The 18774-nt window shown below is 45.4% G+C and overlaps 2 protein-coding genes across 5 annotated transcripts in view; one reads left to right on the forward strand and one right to left on the reverse strand.

Annotated features, from left to right (window-relative positions):
- Positions 1-18774, reverse strand: part of LOC111842282 (ataxin-7-like) — a 48700-nt gene that overhangs the window by 1384 nt on the left and 28542 nt on the right. For 2 of the 4 annotated variants that reach the window (XR_011991911.1, XR_011991912.1), the window contains exons 4-11: positions 14985-15231; positions 14440-14675; positions 12776-12858; positions 12414-12679; positions 12046-12241; positions 11679-11800; positions 8165-9164; positions 7511-7836 (exon numbers count right to left, since the gene is read on the reverse strand). Coding sequence is in view for 2 of the 4 variants with exons in the window: in XM_023808728.2 (XP_023664496.1) it covers positions 7819-7836; positions 8165-9164; positions 11679-11800; positions 12046-12241; positions 12414-12679; positions 12776-12858; positions 14440-14675; positions 14985-15231 (2168 nt within the window). In the remaining 2 variants the exon portion in view is untranslated. Of the gene's footprint in view, positions 1-4124; positions 7837-8164; positions 9165-11678; positions 11801-12045; positions 12242-12413; positions 12680-12775; positions 12859-14439; positions 14676-14984; positions 15232-18774 lie in introns of those variants that run through there. The other 2 variants (XM_023808728.2, XM_023808727.2) reach the window with 1 other exon arrangement.
- LOC111842284 (26S proteasome non-ATPase regulatory subunit 6-like) lies at positions 853-3783 on the forward strand. The gene is made up of 8 exons (XM_023808729.2): positions 853-1180; positions 1586-1791; positions 2067-2212; positions 2305-2524; positions 2629-2737; positions 2853-3021; positions 3186-3263; positions 3369-3783. Exons 1-8 carry the CDS (start codon positions 1036-1038, stop codon positions 3463-3465), a joined length of 1170 nt encoding a protein of 389 aa, XP_023664497.1. The 5' UTR covers positions 853-1035; the 3' UTR covers positions 3466-3783.

The following is an 18774-nucleotide window of genomic DNA, read 5'->3' on the forward strand; positions in this document are numbered from 1 at the left end:
TTGAGTGAAGGTAACATCCACATGAATGCCAGGACCCAAGGTCTCCCAGCAGAACATTGCCCAGAGCATCAACTTCAAGAACTGACTGTGCATTTGCCTAATATATAATGGCACCCTTGACAGGTACCATTGTAACAAAATAATCAATGTTGTTCACTAAAACAGTCAGTGGTTTTAATGCGATAGATGTATGCAGCATAAGTAACAATGTATTGGTAGCACTTTACAAGGCACAAATACTTAGTAATAACTCATTTACTACTGAAGTATAAATCGTGAAGAAATCATGAACAAATATCGCTACTTGTATAAAAGCTGTATCATGATTCATTAATGATGAACAAACATGACATTATTTCACGGGTTATTCGTTAGTTATTCCTTCAGTGGTTCCTTCAGTATTTCACAAGGGTTTACAAAATGAACACGTATAGTAACATATAGTGATATCGTTGGGATGAAATAAGCATCATGATTCATTAATGATGAATTAACATAAGATCAGTATGTAACTAAGACTTAATTTGTGGTTAACTAATACATAAGTAGTAGCATATGCTATTTGAGCCTCGTCAAATAAAGCTTTACCAAAGTATCATTCACTATTATCATCTTTAATTATTGGTACCGTTACCACTTTTGTCAATCGTATTCTTTATTCTTCTTCCAATTATTCTTTTGCATTGTGGCCTTTTATATATGTAAGGTACTGGCTGCCTAAATTTTCCTCTGGATCAATAAAGTAAATGCAGTAACGAAGTCTCGTCTCGTCTCACCGGATAAGGCGCTGTCGGGAGCCGGACACCAGGGGGCAGCACCATGCATTTCGATCTATATTTCTCCTTATGATAAAAAAAGCAGGAGGAAGAAGATACTCACTTCCGGTGTAATCAAAAGAGGAGATAATGCTGCTGAGTTATATGAAATAAGGCATTTCGTTTTTTTCTCCTTTGTCATATTTTGCATGTAGAAGTGGTCTTCGTAGATATAATTTGTCGTGTCTGTTCATAGCAGCGATTAACAAGGTTTTCTAAAATGCCGTTAGAAAATCTGGAGGAAGAGGGCTTGCCTAAAAACCCCGATCTGCGAATCGCCCAGCTCAAGTTCTTGCTTACGATTGAAGAAAACAAGCAAGATGTGGAAATTAAAACGGAGCTTATGGAGGCGATTAAACATAACAGTAAGTACAGAAGCATGAAGTTCCATTTTATTTGGGGGCTGGGGGAACAGATCGCTAACACTTTTTCCTGCCTCAGAGATTTGCAGCGTCATTTTAGGTCAGAGTAAATTGCCTCTGAATGTTCACAAAACCTCGGCCTGCCGAAAAGCTACTTTATGAAACTTACTAGTAGCGAAAATGTTTGACTTAACATGGAACCAAAGTACTGTGGGCTGGTTCTGTAACTTGCTACTTGGGATGCTTGTGCTGGTGTGATTGTGTTTCGGCTTTGCTAGGGACTCTCTGCCTGCAAGTAGCAATGGGGCAGATACATCTGATGCACTTGCATAAATTGTGTAAAAGTTATCAAGCTCCCCTGTTAGTCATCGTCCTTCCTGTTTACCTGCCTGCGTACGTTTACTCTAGACATGGCACCTTACTACGAAGTTATCTGCAAAGAGCTGAAGTGGCAGGTGGACACCGACCTGTTGACCAAAATGAAGAAGGAGAATGAGGAGGTGCAGAAGCGCCTGGATGATGTTCTGGAGGATGCTGAGAAGAACCTCGGCGAAAGTGAAATCCGCGACGCAATGATGGAAAAAGCAGAGTACCTCATTCGCATTGGTGACAAGGTGGGTACTAATGGCAGCTACTTCACGTGGTTATCCATCAGCATAACATTTCATATTAGGCCAGTTTTTGCTGCAACTCCCCAATTAGATTACTAATTAGAGGACTGATTAGCTAATAAGTCCTTACCTGGGTTTGAACAGCTGACCTAAAGGTTATCCCAAAAACCTGCATACACACTGGCCCTTTGTGGATGAGATTGCCCACCTTTGCGTTAGACATTACTTGTTTTAGAAGTGAAAATCCTTATCAAATTTGTTTTTTTATCTTTATATAGGAAGGAGCACTGACAGCATTCAGGAAGACTTATGACAAGACTGTTGCTCTGGGACATAGATTAGATATTGTTTTTTACTTGCTGAGAATTGGGCTGTTTTACATGGACAGCGATCTCATAATAACGAATACTGAAAAAGCAAAAAGGTAAGGAGAATTTGATGTCTATATATACACATCTGTACATGTGCAGTAAAATGTTTACCTTAAACCATTGCTTAACGTTTCCCTCCCCGTAGTTTAATAGAGGAAGGCGGTGACTGGGACAGGAGGAATCGTTTGAAAGTGTACCAGGGACTCTACTGTCTGGCCATCAGGGACTTCAAGGAGGCTGCAGAGCTCTTTCTGGACACCGTGTCCACGTTCACCTCCTACGAGCTGATGGACTACAAAACTTTTGTCACATTCACTGTGTACGTCAGCATGATAGCGCTGAAGAGACCGGACCTTCGGGAGAAGGTATGTGGGCGTATCTAGCTGCAACTGGGGCTCATGGAGGTCCTTTGCTGGCTTAGGGACAGAGGTCAAGTCTAACTACCGGCCCTCTTATGTTTAAATTGCAGGTAATAAAGGGTGCAGAGATTTTGGAGGTGCTACACAGTCTTCCCTGTGTACGTCAGTATCTGTTCTCTCTGTACGAGTGCAGGTATTCAGTGTTCTTTCAATCCCTGGGTGAGTAAACAGCATTTTCTTTGCATTAGTTCAACATGTCAGACTCTTAAAGCATAAAATGGCTGCCTGACCCAGTGAACTCCAGGTGTTATGAGCAGTGTCTTGGCTTATGCAGCTGCAGTGGAGCAGGAGATGAAGAAAAACTGGCTCTTTGCCCCTCATTACCGCTTCTACGTGCGTGAGATGCGGATCCTGGCCTACAGTCAGCTGCTGGAGTCCTACCGCTCCCTGACACTGGGCTACATGGCCGAAGCCTTTGGCGTTGGCCCGGAGTTTATTGACCAGTAAGTTCCTGCTCATGCTATTGGATTGTTCATAAGGAATAGTACTGAATGCATCTCCAGGCTTTGCTGGATCATACATGTGTAGCACAAACTATATCCTAAACCTTTTCTGTCTTGACTTTTTGTAGTGACTAGTACCTAAACAATCCACTTTTTTTTTTTAGGGAACTCTCACGATTTATTGCAGCCGGTCGACTCCACTGCAAAATTGATAAAGTCAATGAGATCGTTGAGACAAACAGGTGCAGTGTATTCTCACAATGACAAAAAATATCCATTGACTGGCTCTTTTCCAGCAGTATGTGTTGGTTTTCAAAGGCTAATTTAGTAACTTTGTTTTTTTTTAGGCCTGACAGTAAGAACTGGCAGTACCAGGAAACCATAAAGAAAGGAGATCTGCTGCTGAACAGAGTCCAGAAGCTCTCCAGAGTCATCAACATGTAACCTAATATGACTTCTGCTCCTCGGGTTCAGGGGCAGTGCAGACCTCGCGTCCAGGACTGGCTGCCTTTGGTGGGGGTGGGGGCTTAAACTTTATGTATATAATACATTTTTTCCACAAACAGGAATGGTTGCTTTTGACGAATATTACTTTTTTCAAAGGCACATTCTTTACTATAATGGACATATGAAAACCTAGACTGAAGTTTAGTACTGATGTGATGAGGGTGGTTCTGCCACTTCCAAGTAATGGATGCCTCATTTTGAAGCAATTTCTGCTTTTACTCTGTCTTGTAAAAATAAATCTGGACATGTTACGCATATGGCTGAGGAGCAATTACAACAGCTTGTCTAATGACAGGAATTCTCTAGGGTGAATCAGGACACACATATGACTGTATATCACATTATTCAGCAGCCAGCCCCCATGCGCTACCCCTGTGAGGTAGAATCGTTGATTTACCAACATCATATTGTTCATTCCTGTCAGCAAAGACAGTGGCTCAGATTAGTACTATACATTTAAGAGAAGTGCCCTTTGTTTGTGGTAATGCCTGGTAAAAATCACTGCAAGGTTATCAAGTTACATACTGCATCCTTCCAGCCCAAAAAAAGTACTGACGAGTATTGAAGAAAGAGGTTAGCCAATTTTAACGTATAAATAACAGTATAAATTATTTTTATTTACAGAAAACTGTTACAAAACAGGCTATACAATCTTTAAATATTTAAATCTATTCAACTACATTTGTCGAATATAGCAGCCAACACAAAGTCCAGCTGATCAGATGCATGTGATTACTTGTCCAAAAATCAACTATACACACTTGTACAGTGGAGTTTGCATTTATAAGGATTCCCAAAAAGAAGCTTCTCTCAGTTTTTGATTCACATTACAGTTCTGTAGTGCCAAATCAAATACATCTATTGTTCGAGTATAAAAACATGGAGCATAAGTAGGTTTGCCAGACATAAATTGGGGAGGGGGCGCCTTTCTTGCTCACTCACATTCCAGACCACAGGTCATATTCCGGTTTTAACAACAGATTTTTATCATTTAGATAGAACTCTGCATTATAATTAACAGCAGTCTAAACAGATTAACAAAAGGTGGCAAACTCCTCCCCCACCATTTATTTCATTAGCCTCCCCCAAAAAACTATGGCACTTGCCAAAATGTTACCACAACTGGGAGCCAAAGACAGATGGGGGTAGGAAAAGGCAAGTTCTAACCTTCAAGTCATAACAAAATGAACGACAGCTATGGGAAACAGTCATAGTGTAAGTATTTCAGGCACTTTTTTCTAAGAGCTGCAAAAGATACTAAAAGTAAGAGCAGTGCTTCAAATGAAATGTTTGGCAACCATGATGCAAAAAGCTGCACTTGTGTGTTGAAATGCCCCCTCCTTTCCTATTTTAGTCCTTGTCCTACTCCTAAACTCTGAGGTATAGTGCTGCCGGAGCTGTCACCACTGCTCTCTGCATAGGGTCACAATTTAAGGTGGCCGTCCTCAGTCCAGGTCCAGTTTGAACTGGTTAATCACCGATATTCCTGGCACAGAGGATTACATTGGATTAGTTAGCATGATTCGCCTGGTGCTTAAGCGCCTACCCAGACTGGAGACCCACACAAGCGCGATTTCAGAACCTCGCTCGTAAACCAGTCGACATTCTGAAGGCCACCACAGCTTCTAGTGAGATTTTTTTTGTTGAATGAACCACTCAAGTCAAACTCTCATGCGACACATATGAGAACAGAGGCTGGCAAAGCTGGACTGGCTCTGAATTATCCTACTGACACTGGGATAACTCCCAGCATGTGCTGGTTTTTATTACCCCTGTCACATGAATCAATTTTGACATTTCTGGACTTCATGTAAAGGGTCCTTATCAATAAAAAGATGCACAAATTAGTTTTTATTGCCCTGAATATAGTGCAATATATTATAACCTAATTAGAATTAATTATTCATATTAACAGCTTCAGAATAATTAACAATGATTAAATGACTGATAAAGCTAATTACGTGGAATACTAAATTGTACTATACAAATGAATCAAATTGTGTTATGGTAACAACTTTTTTTATTACAAGATATTCAATCTGAAAGACACTGGATAGAATAAAAACCAATTGAAAGGAAGCATGTGGGGTAGGTACTGTGTTAGGGACAGCAGCAAACAGGTAACCAGAGACTACTAGCTAATTCCTCTGTCCAATTTAGCTTCAGTTCCAATGCATTTTTAAAAAGTAAATTATTGAATATATTAAGTGCACCCTGCGGATCTTTGTGCTGAGGTGCATGAAATTCCAACAGGCCACATAGGACAATGGGAAACAGGTGCTCTTGTGAACTAAACATTAGCCACAGTCCAAAAGCCCTTAAAAACTCACCAGCACTGGAGACCTGATTCTGAAACCAGCTTGGAGCTTAGCAGCAGAATTTCATTAATCTGTCAAATTCAGCTGTAAAATAAACATCTTTGAATAAACAATGCAATCAGAGGGCCCTCGGGAGAACAGAAATGTGTTCAGACGCCACAAACAGGGATCCAGTGACAGCACTTTACCTTCCAAGGGACTGACCATGCTTCTAAGAGATGTTATGTGTGTGTTATAGGCATATTGCATTATTGGCTTGGCAGTGAACCACTTTAAAACAAAAGAGTAATCTCGACTAAATACATATTGAATTTCAATTGTACCAAAATGGATAGGAAAAAATTCTTGTGCAAAAATACATATTTAAATATGTACAATTTAGTTTTTTTTTTAACAAAATACATATTCTGGAATTTCATTATCTGTATAATACATACAAGAAAAACCCCGAAGCAGAATAAAAATGGACTGACTTACAGCTACGCTTGTTGATTGACATCAATATGGTATAGAAATCTACAGGAGTTAAACAGCCACGGCCGGCAGCTCTGTGGCCACATTCAGATGGCTGCCAAAATGCTTCAGAGGGTCATTACAGTGGTATGGGGAGGATATCAACATAGGAATCTGCGTCACATCCAAGTCCAGCTCAAGCGTCCTCTCCCCAAGCATGTGCAGGTTCAACTTAAAACCCCAGCAGGGGGATTCTGTAAGAATCATCATTTAAATCACAGGTAAACATTTAATTTATATGCTGAGAGTGAAATGAATTGCTGTGACATTCTGTATCTGTACATTTAACATTCTAACTGTTGTGCAGTTAAGATGGGCTCAGTATTTGGGAGTAGGATCAGGACCATCTTAAAGATTATTATCTGACAGTAAATGTTTATGCTTTACTAGAACTACTTCCTCTACATAATGTGCTCCAATTTTGGCGAGCAGGCAGAGAAACAAAATTGCATAACCTGTGCAGAAAATCATGCCATCATCATGTTTATGCCAACAGTTCAGTGTGCTGGCATTTTGTCTGACAATGGTGCTGATTTTAGGGTGAACCCAGGTAGTACAGTAACACTGAAAACAGAGGTTGTTAAATTCCCAATTCAGCAGTTTGGTTTGGAGTTTCTCTCACACACACACACTGACACAGACACACACACACACACACACACACAGGTCTTCTCTAGAATGAAGAGAAACATGATGGCCCAATCTGACCCCTTTAGCTGAAGCTGAATCAGAACATAGATGGTCGCTGGGGCCCTGTGTGAAGCCTGCATCCACACCGCTGGCACGGTCGAGTCCCCCCCCAGCTCCCAGCTGGACCAGCCCCACACTCAGGCCCTTCCTCAGGCCTCCATCCTGCACTCCCCACTCCTCCATCTCGCCTAAACCACTAGGGTACTTCAGGACCTGTAGTAACTGTCAATGTCACGCAAAATAAAAACGGGGAAAAAAATGTAAATGATAAATGTGTGAAATGGCGGTAACTCCTGATAGTTTTCTACCCCGACCGTCCTGTTCCCCCAGAGGCTTGTTTCAGGTCGTCTATGCCTGTCTCTTAATATTCCAGTGGTTTGGCAGAACCTTACCAGTCCCACCACTAGGTGGTGCTCTGACGACTCTGCACCTACGAGGCCCAAAGTGGCCTAGCCCCGTACCTCACATCTTCAGTGCACGGTCACAGGGCACGTGGCCCCCTCCAGGGAAGAGTGGCCGAGCCCCGTCCACATCACCGGCGAGACCCTGGCCCGGTCGCCCGGCGACGTGAGTTTCCTTCGCGGACATGGCTTTTCATCGGGCGACTCTCGCTGGGCGCCGTCGACGCTCCGGTCGGATCTCCACCCCTGAGGATCGCGGGAACAGTCGATGGCAGAAAGGCCTCATCCAGCGGAGAGTGTCACGGTGACGAGGGCAAGCCAGCGTTCAGCCCCGGCGCTCAGCATGGCAGGGGGCCGCACAGCCGTCATCAGGGACGCGCCTTTGGCTGCGTGAGGTGAAAAGCGAGCGCCGATTAGCATCGTGCTTTACCAGCTTACCTCAAGGGCCAACAGGCTCCCATCCGCCTGCATCTCCTTTGTTTATCTTCCCACTTAAGTACCTGTGACTCTACATGCGCGAGAATCCTCTCACAGATCCAGCTCCTAAAAGCACCATCACGGACATGCAGCACTGCTCCGGCACTAACACTAACCCATGTTTCATCTCCGCTTCTGCCAAATGCACCCCTATTCATTCCGCAGCACTCAGACTGGCGACGCACACCGGTGAAACCGTATAAAATCAGGGGAAGGTTGTCAGCTGGGCGAAGTCACCTGTTGTATGAAGGAGTTGTTGGGAAGCCCTTGCAATCCAGAGATGGGGCGGCCATGTTTGCCGTGGATGTTGTTGATGGTAGGCGCCTTGGGCAGCTTGATGGACCTGCCCGAGCCGGGAGCCCCCCCTCCGAGCGCCCTGCTCCCTCCGTCCATGCCGGCCGAGCCTAGGGGCATCTTGCGCCTTTTTCCTTCCAGCCGGTGCTCCAAGGAGCCGTGCGCGGAGCCGGCGTGCGAATTGCCCGTGTGCTCAGTGACTGTCTGGTGCACGAATGGCCCCAGAGACAGCGTGGAGTCGCTGCTGTTCATCACCACGCTCATGCGCTTGATGGACTCGGCCGGGCTCCCCAACGGGGGGCCCCGGCTCGGCTGCTCGTGTTTCACACTCACAGAGTTGGTCCTGCCTGCGGGGGCACTGCTGTGGCCCGTAATGTGGGTAGCAGAGGGTGGCGTCGGCGAGTGGTGCTGCGTGCCAGGCGTCGTGGCACAGTTCTTCTTGAAGGTACCAGAGGAAGATGAGGAGGATGAGGAGGAAGACTGCAGCGAGGAAATCGGATGGGCGGGCAGAGGGGAGCTGCTCTTCCTCTTCTTCCCGGAGCCGACGCCAGCGGAGGTCAGCACAGTGCCAGAGGAGTCCCGAGACTTAAACTGCTTGCTGCTGGGTTTAGACTTAGGGGACCTGCTGGACGAGGGCACGGCCGAATGGCCTAAAGGCACCTGCGGCCACAGGGACACCTGGCGGACGGGCGCGCCGTAGGCGGGGGGCTCCATGCCGCCGCCCGGAGACACACGGGCGTTCAGCGTCGTCCCGTAGGACAGCACCGCCTTGCTGTCCAAGGACTGCGCGTACGGCGGCGGGACGAGCACCGGGGAGGAGGTGAGAGAGGCGCTGCAGGGGAAGCTGGTCGCACTGCCGCTGCAGGGGGGCGCCGGCTGTGAGCTTGTGCTGGTCCTGTGAGGCAGCGGGGAGCAGAGCGCCTCCGGGGCCGGCGGGATTTTCCTAGGAAACATCACGGGCGTAATGAAGCACCAAAGGGTTTCTTAAACGCTGCAAAAAATGTTTTAATACAACGATTTACAAGCTTTTGCGAAGGCAGCCCCTTCGTTGTGCTGAACTCCAAATATCACAGGGTAGGAATAATAAACTGCTTTCATTCGAAGAAATTCCAATATTAATTATAAATCTATACTAAACACCTAGCACATCATTGCACAGCAACCTAAGCCCATTGTGTGAGGATAATGATGAGAAGGTAATAATATATAACAGAGATGCAGCGATCCGATATTCAGATCGGTATCCGTGCTGATCCAGGCCTATTGGATGTATCGGGTATTGGCCATATGTGACCGATCCACGTATGATACTTACTTATTCCGTTTCTGGCAGTCTCTAAAAAAGCTCCTGTTTCATGTTAAATCTATTTCTATTTGTACGATCGATGTTACGACAGCGCTTTCTCATTGTGTTTTTTGTAGGCATCCAAGCTGAATGCTAACGCTGCCACTCTGTTTTGCTTCCACTCAGTGGGCGTAAGTGCAGTGACTTCCGCCTGATATGTCGTCATGCGCGTACCCTTCGCAGTAGGGGGAGCGTAAGAACATCAGATAAGAGGGTGACCACCTGGAAATATTCTATGCTTTTAACATCAACTAATAGCACAGGTTTTGCAATCTTTGAAAAAACAATATGGTTTGAGAGGTGGGAGTAGCGTTTAGTGGAAAATCACACTTAAGAGAGCGCACACGATTGTGCGAGACGCCGTGTGTAATGGATGGTTTGGGAGTCGCTAACTGCGCACTCGCTACAGTATGTGATCCATGAGGGGCTGCTGTCGCAACGAAGAGCAACAGATGCTGTTGCCCGTGGGAGAAACATCGTGGGACATTTTAAGCATTCGCCACTTGTGTATCGTAGCTTGGAAGATATTCAGATTGAACTACAAATACCTCATAAAGGCTTAAAACAAAATGTACAAATGAGGGAACAGGGCATTATATATGTTACCAGTAGCCAGTTAAAATTAAAAAAAAAATTTTGGCATACATTTTTTCATCCGTATTTACTGGCTTAAAAATATTAATGACGTATAAAGTATTAATATAATATATTTATTTATTAATTAAAATATTACAATAAAAAAGCTCCTGTATCAGACTTCAGTATCGGCAGTTGTGCATCGGAATCAGATTGGAACTGAAAAAATGCGGATCAGCCCATCCATAATAATGCTAGCATGTAACAACACATTTTTATGTATTTAGCTACCCACAGGACAGAAATGTCAGCAGCAGCAACAAAGAGACAGCTTTTTGTGGCATGCAATTAAAACAAATGACTGATACACAGCTAAGATAGGCTTTTGTGAATGAAATACAGCCAAGGAAAAAAAAATTAAGAGACCACTCTATTTTTAAACCAATCTGCATTTTTAAGTCTTGGTTTAATCATGGTTTTGAAAAATTCAAAATTTCTAAGACAGCAGGACACAAAAATAAGGTGAAGCAGGAGACACAGGGAACGACCAGAAACCAGCCTGTGTAAACGGCGGAAGCGACATTCTAATGCTAGAGATGACCGTCAACTTATCTGACAGTTTCACATGAATCCGAGGATGACATCAAGTGACCTTCAAAAGGAATGGGAAACATTAAGTGCAGGTGTGAGGTGCACTGCTAGGACAGTTTGTATCAGACTCCTAGAAGCAGGACTGAAGTCCAATAAAGCAAGGAAGAAGCCCTTCATTAATGAGAAACAGGGAAGAACCAGGCGAGATAGATAGATAGATAGATATATAGATATAATCCACAGGCACACACCTATAAATCGGCAAATGGGGGATTATGCTGTGGTCTCTTCGGCGTCTGCAGCTTAAAAGCTAAACATCATCATATCGACATCAATCAAACTGGCTCCAGTTTAGTCTGTGTGTGACTAGGCTTGGGCAGCCTCTAATATTTCATTCTGTCCAGACATTATATAGAATATTTTGGTGGATTTCCAATAGCAACAACATTCCATTATTCTCAAATTTTGGTGATAAAATTTTCCGAGTGGCCAGACTGCTATACTACACCTTTCAGGTTTTTGGGAGTTTCTGTATTGTCACATTGTTCTTGTCACTAAACAAAAATGAGGGAATGTGTGTTAATTGATTAATAGTAGCCCAAATAAATCTTCAAAAATTCGAATATAGAATTTTGCCGTCGCTTATTTAAAAAAATTTTAAATTTGAATTTCGTTTGAGCAATGAAGTTCAGACCCCCAAGTCTGTCTCAGGGTACTAATGAACACTCAGTCAAACTCAGATCCATGAAAACTCTCTTTGTCCAAAATATGCTCATTTCAGCCCAAAATATAAAGTAGGGGCGGGGGTCCTGTCAGATGCAAGGAGAGAGAAAGAGAGAGAGAGAGAGAGAGAAAGAGAGAGAGAGAGAGAGAGCAAGCCAGCCAGACACAGGGGTAGATGGGGGGGGGGGGGGGGGGAGAGCAAGACACCAAACACTAGCTTACTTCCACAGGTGTGTGTTGATGTGTCGATCCACCATAGCGCTGAGGGCACAGCGGACTCTGTCCAAGCGCCGGTTGAACCAGAAGCAGCTCCTTCCTAGCTGGTGGCTCCCAAACGTGCAGAACTGTGCAGAGGCGGGAATGACAAATGATGAAAGACCCAACTAAACGCACCCCACAACCATCCATTCTTAACGGCACTGGCTTTCATTTATGGGCTTTCTCTATTGTAGGAACAGCCAAAGACGTTCAGTGTTAGGGCATGAGAGAGCCCCCCCCCCCCCTTACGAGAAAAGCGGCCGGGCGCCACCCATCGTTTCCATGCCAACTTGCGAAGCTGATAGAATTGACCCGGGCATGGCACACTCACAGCTGCCGGCCGGGGGTGATGGCTTGAGTAGTGGCAGTCCAGCTTGTCTGTGCCATCCTCCTTCTCCTCGTTCTCGCCTTCATCGCTGGAGAGGCGGGGCGGTCCATCGGGGGGCACGGTGGAGGGATGCAGTGAGTCCTGAAGCAGGCCGGGCTCTCCCTGGGCATTCCCACAGGGGTGCGAGGAGGAGTGCAGCCTTCAAAAAGGTTAGAAAGAAGGAAAAAAAAAGACGATTCTCATGTCCAATCTCGTGCTGCTTTGCACCTCCGTAAAACACAAAATCCTGTTGGGAGCCCAATCCAACTTTGTCGCCCACGGTTTCTGAGGTGCCTAAGGCGAACAGAACACGGAAGCTTCCGGACACCTACCTTGGAAGACTCTGATTGTGAGGTCTGGGTTTGCTGGGGAGCGAGGGCTTGGCCTCGGAGGTGCCATTGCCTGGCGCCCCCTGGTGAAGGTCATGTACGACGCGTGACGGGGAGGGGTGGGGGTCCCTGAGAAGGGGTGGTTGCTGGGGATGCTCCGATGTTCGCTGCGTCTCCTTCTCCCTGGCCTTGCTCTTGTGCTCCGCCAGCAGGGTGTCGAAGCGCTTCCTGCGGCCCTGAACGGCCCTCCGCTGGCTTAAGGAATGTGTCTGTGGGACACACGGGCCAGTTATAGCTTGGCGGCCAGCCGTTACGTCACACTAACCCATCACCGTGCCCGACAGGGGCTCTGATTCGACTCCCACCTTGCATGTCAGAGATCTCGTGCATGGCTTCCGCGTCACCAGGTCCAGAACGCCACAGTGAAAATCCGCGTTAAACTCTCGTTCTGTTGGAGGAGGGTAGGAGAAATAAGTCATTTGAGGAGCACGTGTTCTCTGATCTGCATCGGCTTCCTCCAGGGAATCTGACGTGGAATTAGGCCACCCGGACCTCGAAATCGCTCACAGTGCGTGTGTGCTGGGATGGACTGGTACCCCATTCAGGGTGCTGCCCTGCCGCAGTGGGCTGCTTGGGGGAAAGTCCAAGGCCCCCGACCAGCTACTAGTGAGTCGAAGGGCAAAAAGGCAGCGGCAGCACCGAATAATACTGATAATCATCATATTTTTATCTGATTTCCCACACCGATAACATTTGCCAGTGGTGAAACTTGGTGAGCTTGCTTGGTGAGATTAGCGGAATAACGTTACATTGCCTTTTTTAGTCTGTGAAAAACAAAAGATTGCTCTGTGGTTCTGATTCAATAATGCACTACAGAGATGTCGCTGGTCAGTACTTTGAGACCTCATAGAAGTGCTGAATGAATTGACGAAATCCCTCATCCTCTGCTATAGAAAATGGCAAATATAATTACCTCCATTATTTGACTACACATGTCTTTACCTCTGGTGCTGTTATCTCTAAATATAAAGTTTCAATATTGGCTGACAATAATGACCAAGACAGACACTATAATAATGCCAATAACTTGATTTTTAGCAAATATTAGCTGGCACTAATATATTGTATTCAACTGTTATTTAAACTGAATTCTGCACTAATGTTGGACTGCTAAATCGCATCGGCGTGTTATCAAAATCAGATTCCAACTGCACAGTGGTGTTTCCACTCAGAGTTCATTTAAGTGAACTTTGACTCATGACGGTTCTCGTTGCGAAACCAATCCAGTGTGGCTTGGGCGGCTGACCCCTCAATGTCATGGCAGGACAGTTTATGTGCATTTGCACTGTTATGACAAGAAAGTTTTTCTTAATAAAAACTATGGAAGAATGCATTTGTTCTGATAAGACAAGAAATTACCTGTGAATTTAACCCTTTATACTGCTAATGTGTACTTGTGTAATTGCAACATCAATCCCTGTTTGTAACACATTAACTATCACGCTTGTCACTTACCTTGCCACATGGTATTTTCAAAAGGAACAGTTCATTCGCCAAACAAAAATAACGCTGTATACCATATTCTGATGATGCCCAATTTTGCTCCATACTGCAAATATTTGAGTTTATGTAACAGTATTTTTACTTGAACCTGAGACCTTATCAGACTGTTTGTACTGTTGGCAAATTGAGAATCCAGTGTTGCTTGAACTGCATTACTTTCATTAAAATTGTCCTGCTTTTACTATCAGCCCTTTATTCCTCATTTGATGTATTTGAAACAGTTTTTAGTTTGTAAACCTTACTATACTTTATTATACAATACAATGTTTAGTGTTTAGTTTTATAATAGCGCAAATTTTTTTGGGGATTATTCATCAAATTAGTCCATTAATCGACTAATTGCCAGCTTACAAAAACAGCTATCAGGTGCAGCCCAAATCACAGCTCGTTGGTAGCTTAGTTGTTGTTCCTGATTTGTTACTCATACTGTGATTTCAGTGGAGGAACAAACAGTTTCAGTACTGACCAGATATCCTTTTCTGCCTCTTATAGCTGGTGCTGTTCTCCTGCTTCTTGTCCAGTGATGACAGGAGCACTTTGCCATTGGGAATGGGCCCTGGGGCCAGCAGGGCGGCCTTTGGTATGGAGGTAAGGCTGGGCTTGGAGCTCACAGTGGTAGAGGATGGGGAAGCGTGGATCAGCTTGGGAGGTGTGTCTAGCACCTTCACCGGTGCCGTGTCCACTTTCACGCCGGGGCTTATTCTGCAGAGGAACAGGGAGGACGCACTGAACAGAAATCCATCCACCTTTGAAAATCCTACCAAACTAAAACGCTGGCTTTGCACAAACTCTCTCTGCATTTCGCAGATTCTAATGCCGAGATAAAGTCACTGTCATCATGCAGTGTGATGAAAACATATAAACGCAGTTTTTGCTCACATGCAGTGGAGGTCCCTGCCCAGTATCTTCAACACCCGACAGTTCTTAAGCCATACGCCATTGAGCACAGCAATGACCTCGGGTGATTTGAACCCAAAACCCACTGGTCAAAGTCCAGCACTGAGCACTTACGTTTTATCAGGAAGCACCTTGTGAGACAGCATGGGCCTGCTGTTGTGGATGCCATGTGCAAACTTCTCTTTGGCCAGTTTGGGGATTTTGGAGTTGGAGGAGGAGCCATTACTGTTGGGGGTACGCCCGGCCCCCCCTATACCCCCGGTCCCCCCGGCCTTGAAGCTGGTCAGCAGAGTGGAGAGGGGGAACGTGGAGGTGGATATGGAGGAGGATGGGGGCTTGCTGGAGGAGCTGTGCCTTCGCTCTGTGGGGGAGGGGGGGATGGGCAGGTCAAAGGTCATGTGTGACGCCATAAGCCAATTTACCCACAATTCCATAGGAACCCAGGGAAGGCAGTGCCTGGAACGCGGGAGTAAGGGCCACAGGCTGATGCTGGGGCTTCCATTCCGATAACGAAAAGCAACAGAATTTAACTGATGCAGGAACAAAAACTATGACAAAGCAGCAGAGCTGTAAGGCTGTAGCCAACAGAACCACACTGTCATGCTGCCCTGGCTGATCTCATTGTTTATTCTGACACACTGCCACAAAAATAACGAGAGAACAAAACATTAATACAGAAGGTGGCCATATTGTATAAGCCTGTGACACTGGTAGCTTAATTTTGCAGTATATTCCTGATGTAGCATGAGACGATGCAACAGAGACTCTACACAATTACAAATACAAAAGTGAATTATACAATATGTTGCTAGCACATCACATAAAAAATATTTTATTATATAAAACTATGCAAGTGGGTTTAGCTGAAGTTCTCTACTAAGTCTAATGAATATTCATAATCACAGTAATGGTCTCCACAGAGATAAGCAGGCATCTCCGCATCCATTTAGTTAATGCTCAGCTTCTAAAATAAGCGTCCGGATCTTCAGGAAATCCTTCAGCTGCCCAGCCTGGAGATCTCCGCAGGTTGCCATCTAGCAAACAAGAGCTTTGAGTCGCAAGCTCTGAAGTCCATGAAAGCTACAGGACGAATGGCAAGAAAAGCGTGCGGAGGGAAAGAGCAGCCATTTCACCTGTAACAAACCCCTACGAGTCGCTCTAGCGGAGTACAAGCCCACAGCGACTGCATTCTGGCAGCTAAATAAAGCATAGCGTTACAACCCGCAGAATAAAACAATACATCCAGCAGGGGGAGCTGCAGACACTCGGGTGCTGTGCATCAGCCGCATGCAGATTCACATTTCAGATGGTCACACTTTCACATATTACGAGTAAAACTGTAGTTTTGCAATTATTAGAAGAAATTATTCCACCACTGCTAAACAATAAACGCAGTAATACCAGTCGTCAGATTTCAGTACGCAAACTGGGAGACGAGAGTGTGATGTGATCCCACCGATGCACACAAACAAGCCAGGGCTGAAGCAGCAGAACAGAGTGATGGACGTCAGTACGGGTCCTCAAACAAGACGCAGAGAAACGGCCCAGCGGCACCCCGGCGTAATGCAGAGGCAGGGCTGCGGGTGTCGGGCTTAGCGGTGTGGAGCTGATAGCTCGCTCGGAACCTGCCGTGGTGCGAGTGCCACCACGAGATACTGCGAGACGAGCAGGTAATGCCATGGGGCCGTCCCACCCTGCTCCTCTCCCCACCGGACCGGTCCTGCCGGGCAACTCCCCACACCTGCCTCCCACTCCATGCAGATCTGGGCATGCGGCCAGTATGGGGGGGGGGGGGGCTGGGCCCTTGCTCAGGAATAGGGAGTAGCGCGCGGACTGGCTGCCCGCTATACCGGCCCTCAAACGGTCACCCAGTCTTTAGTACAAGATGGCATCCTCCGTCCCACAGATGAAGCCCACACTCGTTTGCTTCCTGTCCACACACCTCCAGAAAGCCTTGGCGTCACGCCCCGCTGGCACCCTCTGCTGGTGGCGTGGAGACCGCGCAGGCGCCAACGTGCTCTCAGAGGAAGTCTGTGGGAGGAGTCACCCTCCACCTAACAGGGCCGTACCAGTGCCTGTTCATGCAAATGGACGACTCCCGTTCTGGGCGGGGGGTTGGCAGCCTTTATTGCTGCACACATGTAACAGGCACAGGCTGTGGTGGCCTTATTATTACCCGGCATCAGCAGGGAGATACAGCAGGTCTTGGGGAGGGGGGGGGGCATCTATGTTGTGACTGATTATACTACAGTACAAGTTCAAACTAATTCAGAGAGCAAATGGTAAAAGGAGCCATAATAATATATGATACTTAAAGACACAAGTGCTGGATGATTTTCAGTTTTATTAGCCTTCTTCATACACAGATCACAGGAAGACGAGCGGCGTGTGTGTCATGGTCCTCACCAGGATCTAGTAATACCCTACTCAGTCCTATTAAGCTCAGGGAAGAGGCTGCAAGAGGATTACGAGCATGCAGACCTCTTGGTGACACTAGATTAGCATTGCTGTCTTCATTTAAGCTCTAAATGCCTAAATATAAACCTCTAAGATATAAATCTTCAATAGCGTGTAAAGACAATTTGCATGCAGCAAGAGTGCAGGTCTGATCAAAGCAAGAGTACAGTGAGCCCTCGTGCATTTGCGCTTCGTGATTTGCGAACTCACAGATCCGCAAAAATTTCATTGGAACCGAACTTATTTGCATCCGCGATTTTTTTGCACATCTGCGTTCCTTTTTATGTACATACTGTACTGTACCTTTACAAGATACGAATCCCATTCGCAAAGTTTATTCCCTTTGGAACGGTCATGACCTGCTCGTCTGATCCTCCCGTGTGCCACGCCTCCTCATCTACCTCGTGTGGAATCCCCGTGTGATCAGCGCTGTTTCTAGTTGCTGTCATTAGTCCTGTGTATTTAAGTCTGCATTTAAGTATGTTTCCCAAGTCCGGTCATTTAACGTCATTTTGAGTTTGCTGCCTGTTCCGTTGTCCTGCTTGTCTTTACCTTTTGATTAAACCCCGTGTTCCCCAATTCCTTGAGTCCTGTCCCGGCTTCCCCGGTCCGTGCCCCGGCAATACGTGACAGGAATGCTAATGGTTACATAAATATTAGAAAATAGTTAATATACTATTTTGTAATAGTAAGTACACATTAACGTAAATTCAACGCACAAAAATTATGCATTTCTTGAAAGGTGCTAATGTTTACATACATAGCAAATGCATCCCGGATTTCCCTCTCGAGACGCATTTGCTATAAACACTGAAAGGGTTGGTTTTTAAAGGTAATGTATTAAGTTAACTTTTAAATTAAATTTAAGTGTTTTGGGAGCATATTTAGGGTATAACCTAGAAAAACCATTTTTAGTGACTATCAAACATCCGCGAATCCTCCTCATTTGCAACGGGTTCTGGAACGTAATCTTGCGAATGTCCGAGGTCTTACCGTACTGACTCTGTACCTTAGCAAAATTACTTTGAATATGACACAAATGGCCTAAAATGTGGATCAATTCCGATAGAAGCCTTAACTGAGTAAAAGAACCGAGTTAGTGAAATGTGAACCTTGTGTAATTCTCCAAAGCAGCAGTAGAGGGCACTACAGTACAATTCCTCTGGAGTCTTTTCAGGAAGTCATTTTACAAGCACTGAGCAAATGCTGTGGTAAGCTACATACAAGAAACATACTACATACTAAAGGGACTGCATCCAATTTCATTGTATTTTGTATGATGACAAAGATTCATTCATTCATTCAGAAGGATATCAGCATTTCATTAGTATTGCTCCCTTAAAAACATTTTCTAGAGAGAACATCTTTATACCAACCTTCATGCAATCTATACTTTTTAGGAATCATTGTTTAACGAAAAGCTGATCAAGTCAATAGTAACCAGGTA

This window comes from Paramormyrops kingsleyae, chromosome 6 (genome assembly GCF_048594095.1).
Source record: "Paramormyrops kingsleyae isolate MSU_618 chromosome 6, PKINGS_0.4, whole genome shotgun sequence".
NCBI lineage: Eukaryota > Metazoa > Chordata > Actinopteri > Osteoglossiformes > Mormyridae > Paramormyrops > Paramormyrops kingsleyae.

Bases quoted from the DNA above. Each gene is read 5' to 3' on its own strand.
- LOC111842284 (XM_023808729.2), top strand. From the start codon at position 1,036: ATGCCGTTAGAAAATCTGGAGGAAGAGGGCTTGCCTAAAAACCCCGAT. The intron at 2,213-2,304 runs GTAAGGAGAATT...CCCTCCCCGTAG, and splicing joins AATACTGAAAAAGCAAAAAG to TTTAATAGAGGAAGGCGGTG. The intron at 2,525-2,628 runs GTATGTGGGCGT...TTTAAATTGCAG, and splicing joins GACCGGACCTTCGGGAGAAG to GTAATAAAGGGTGCAGAGAT.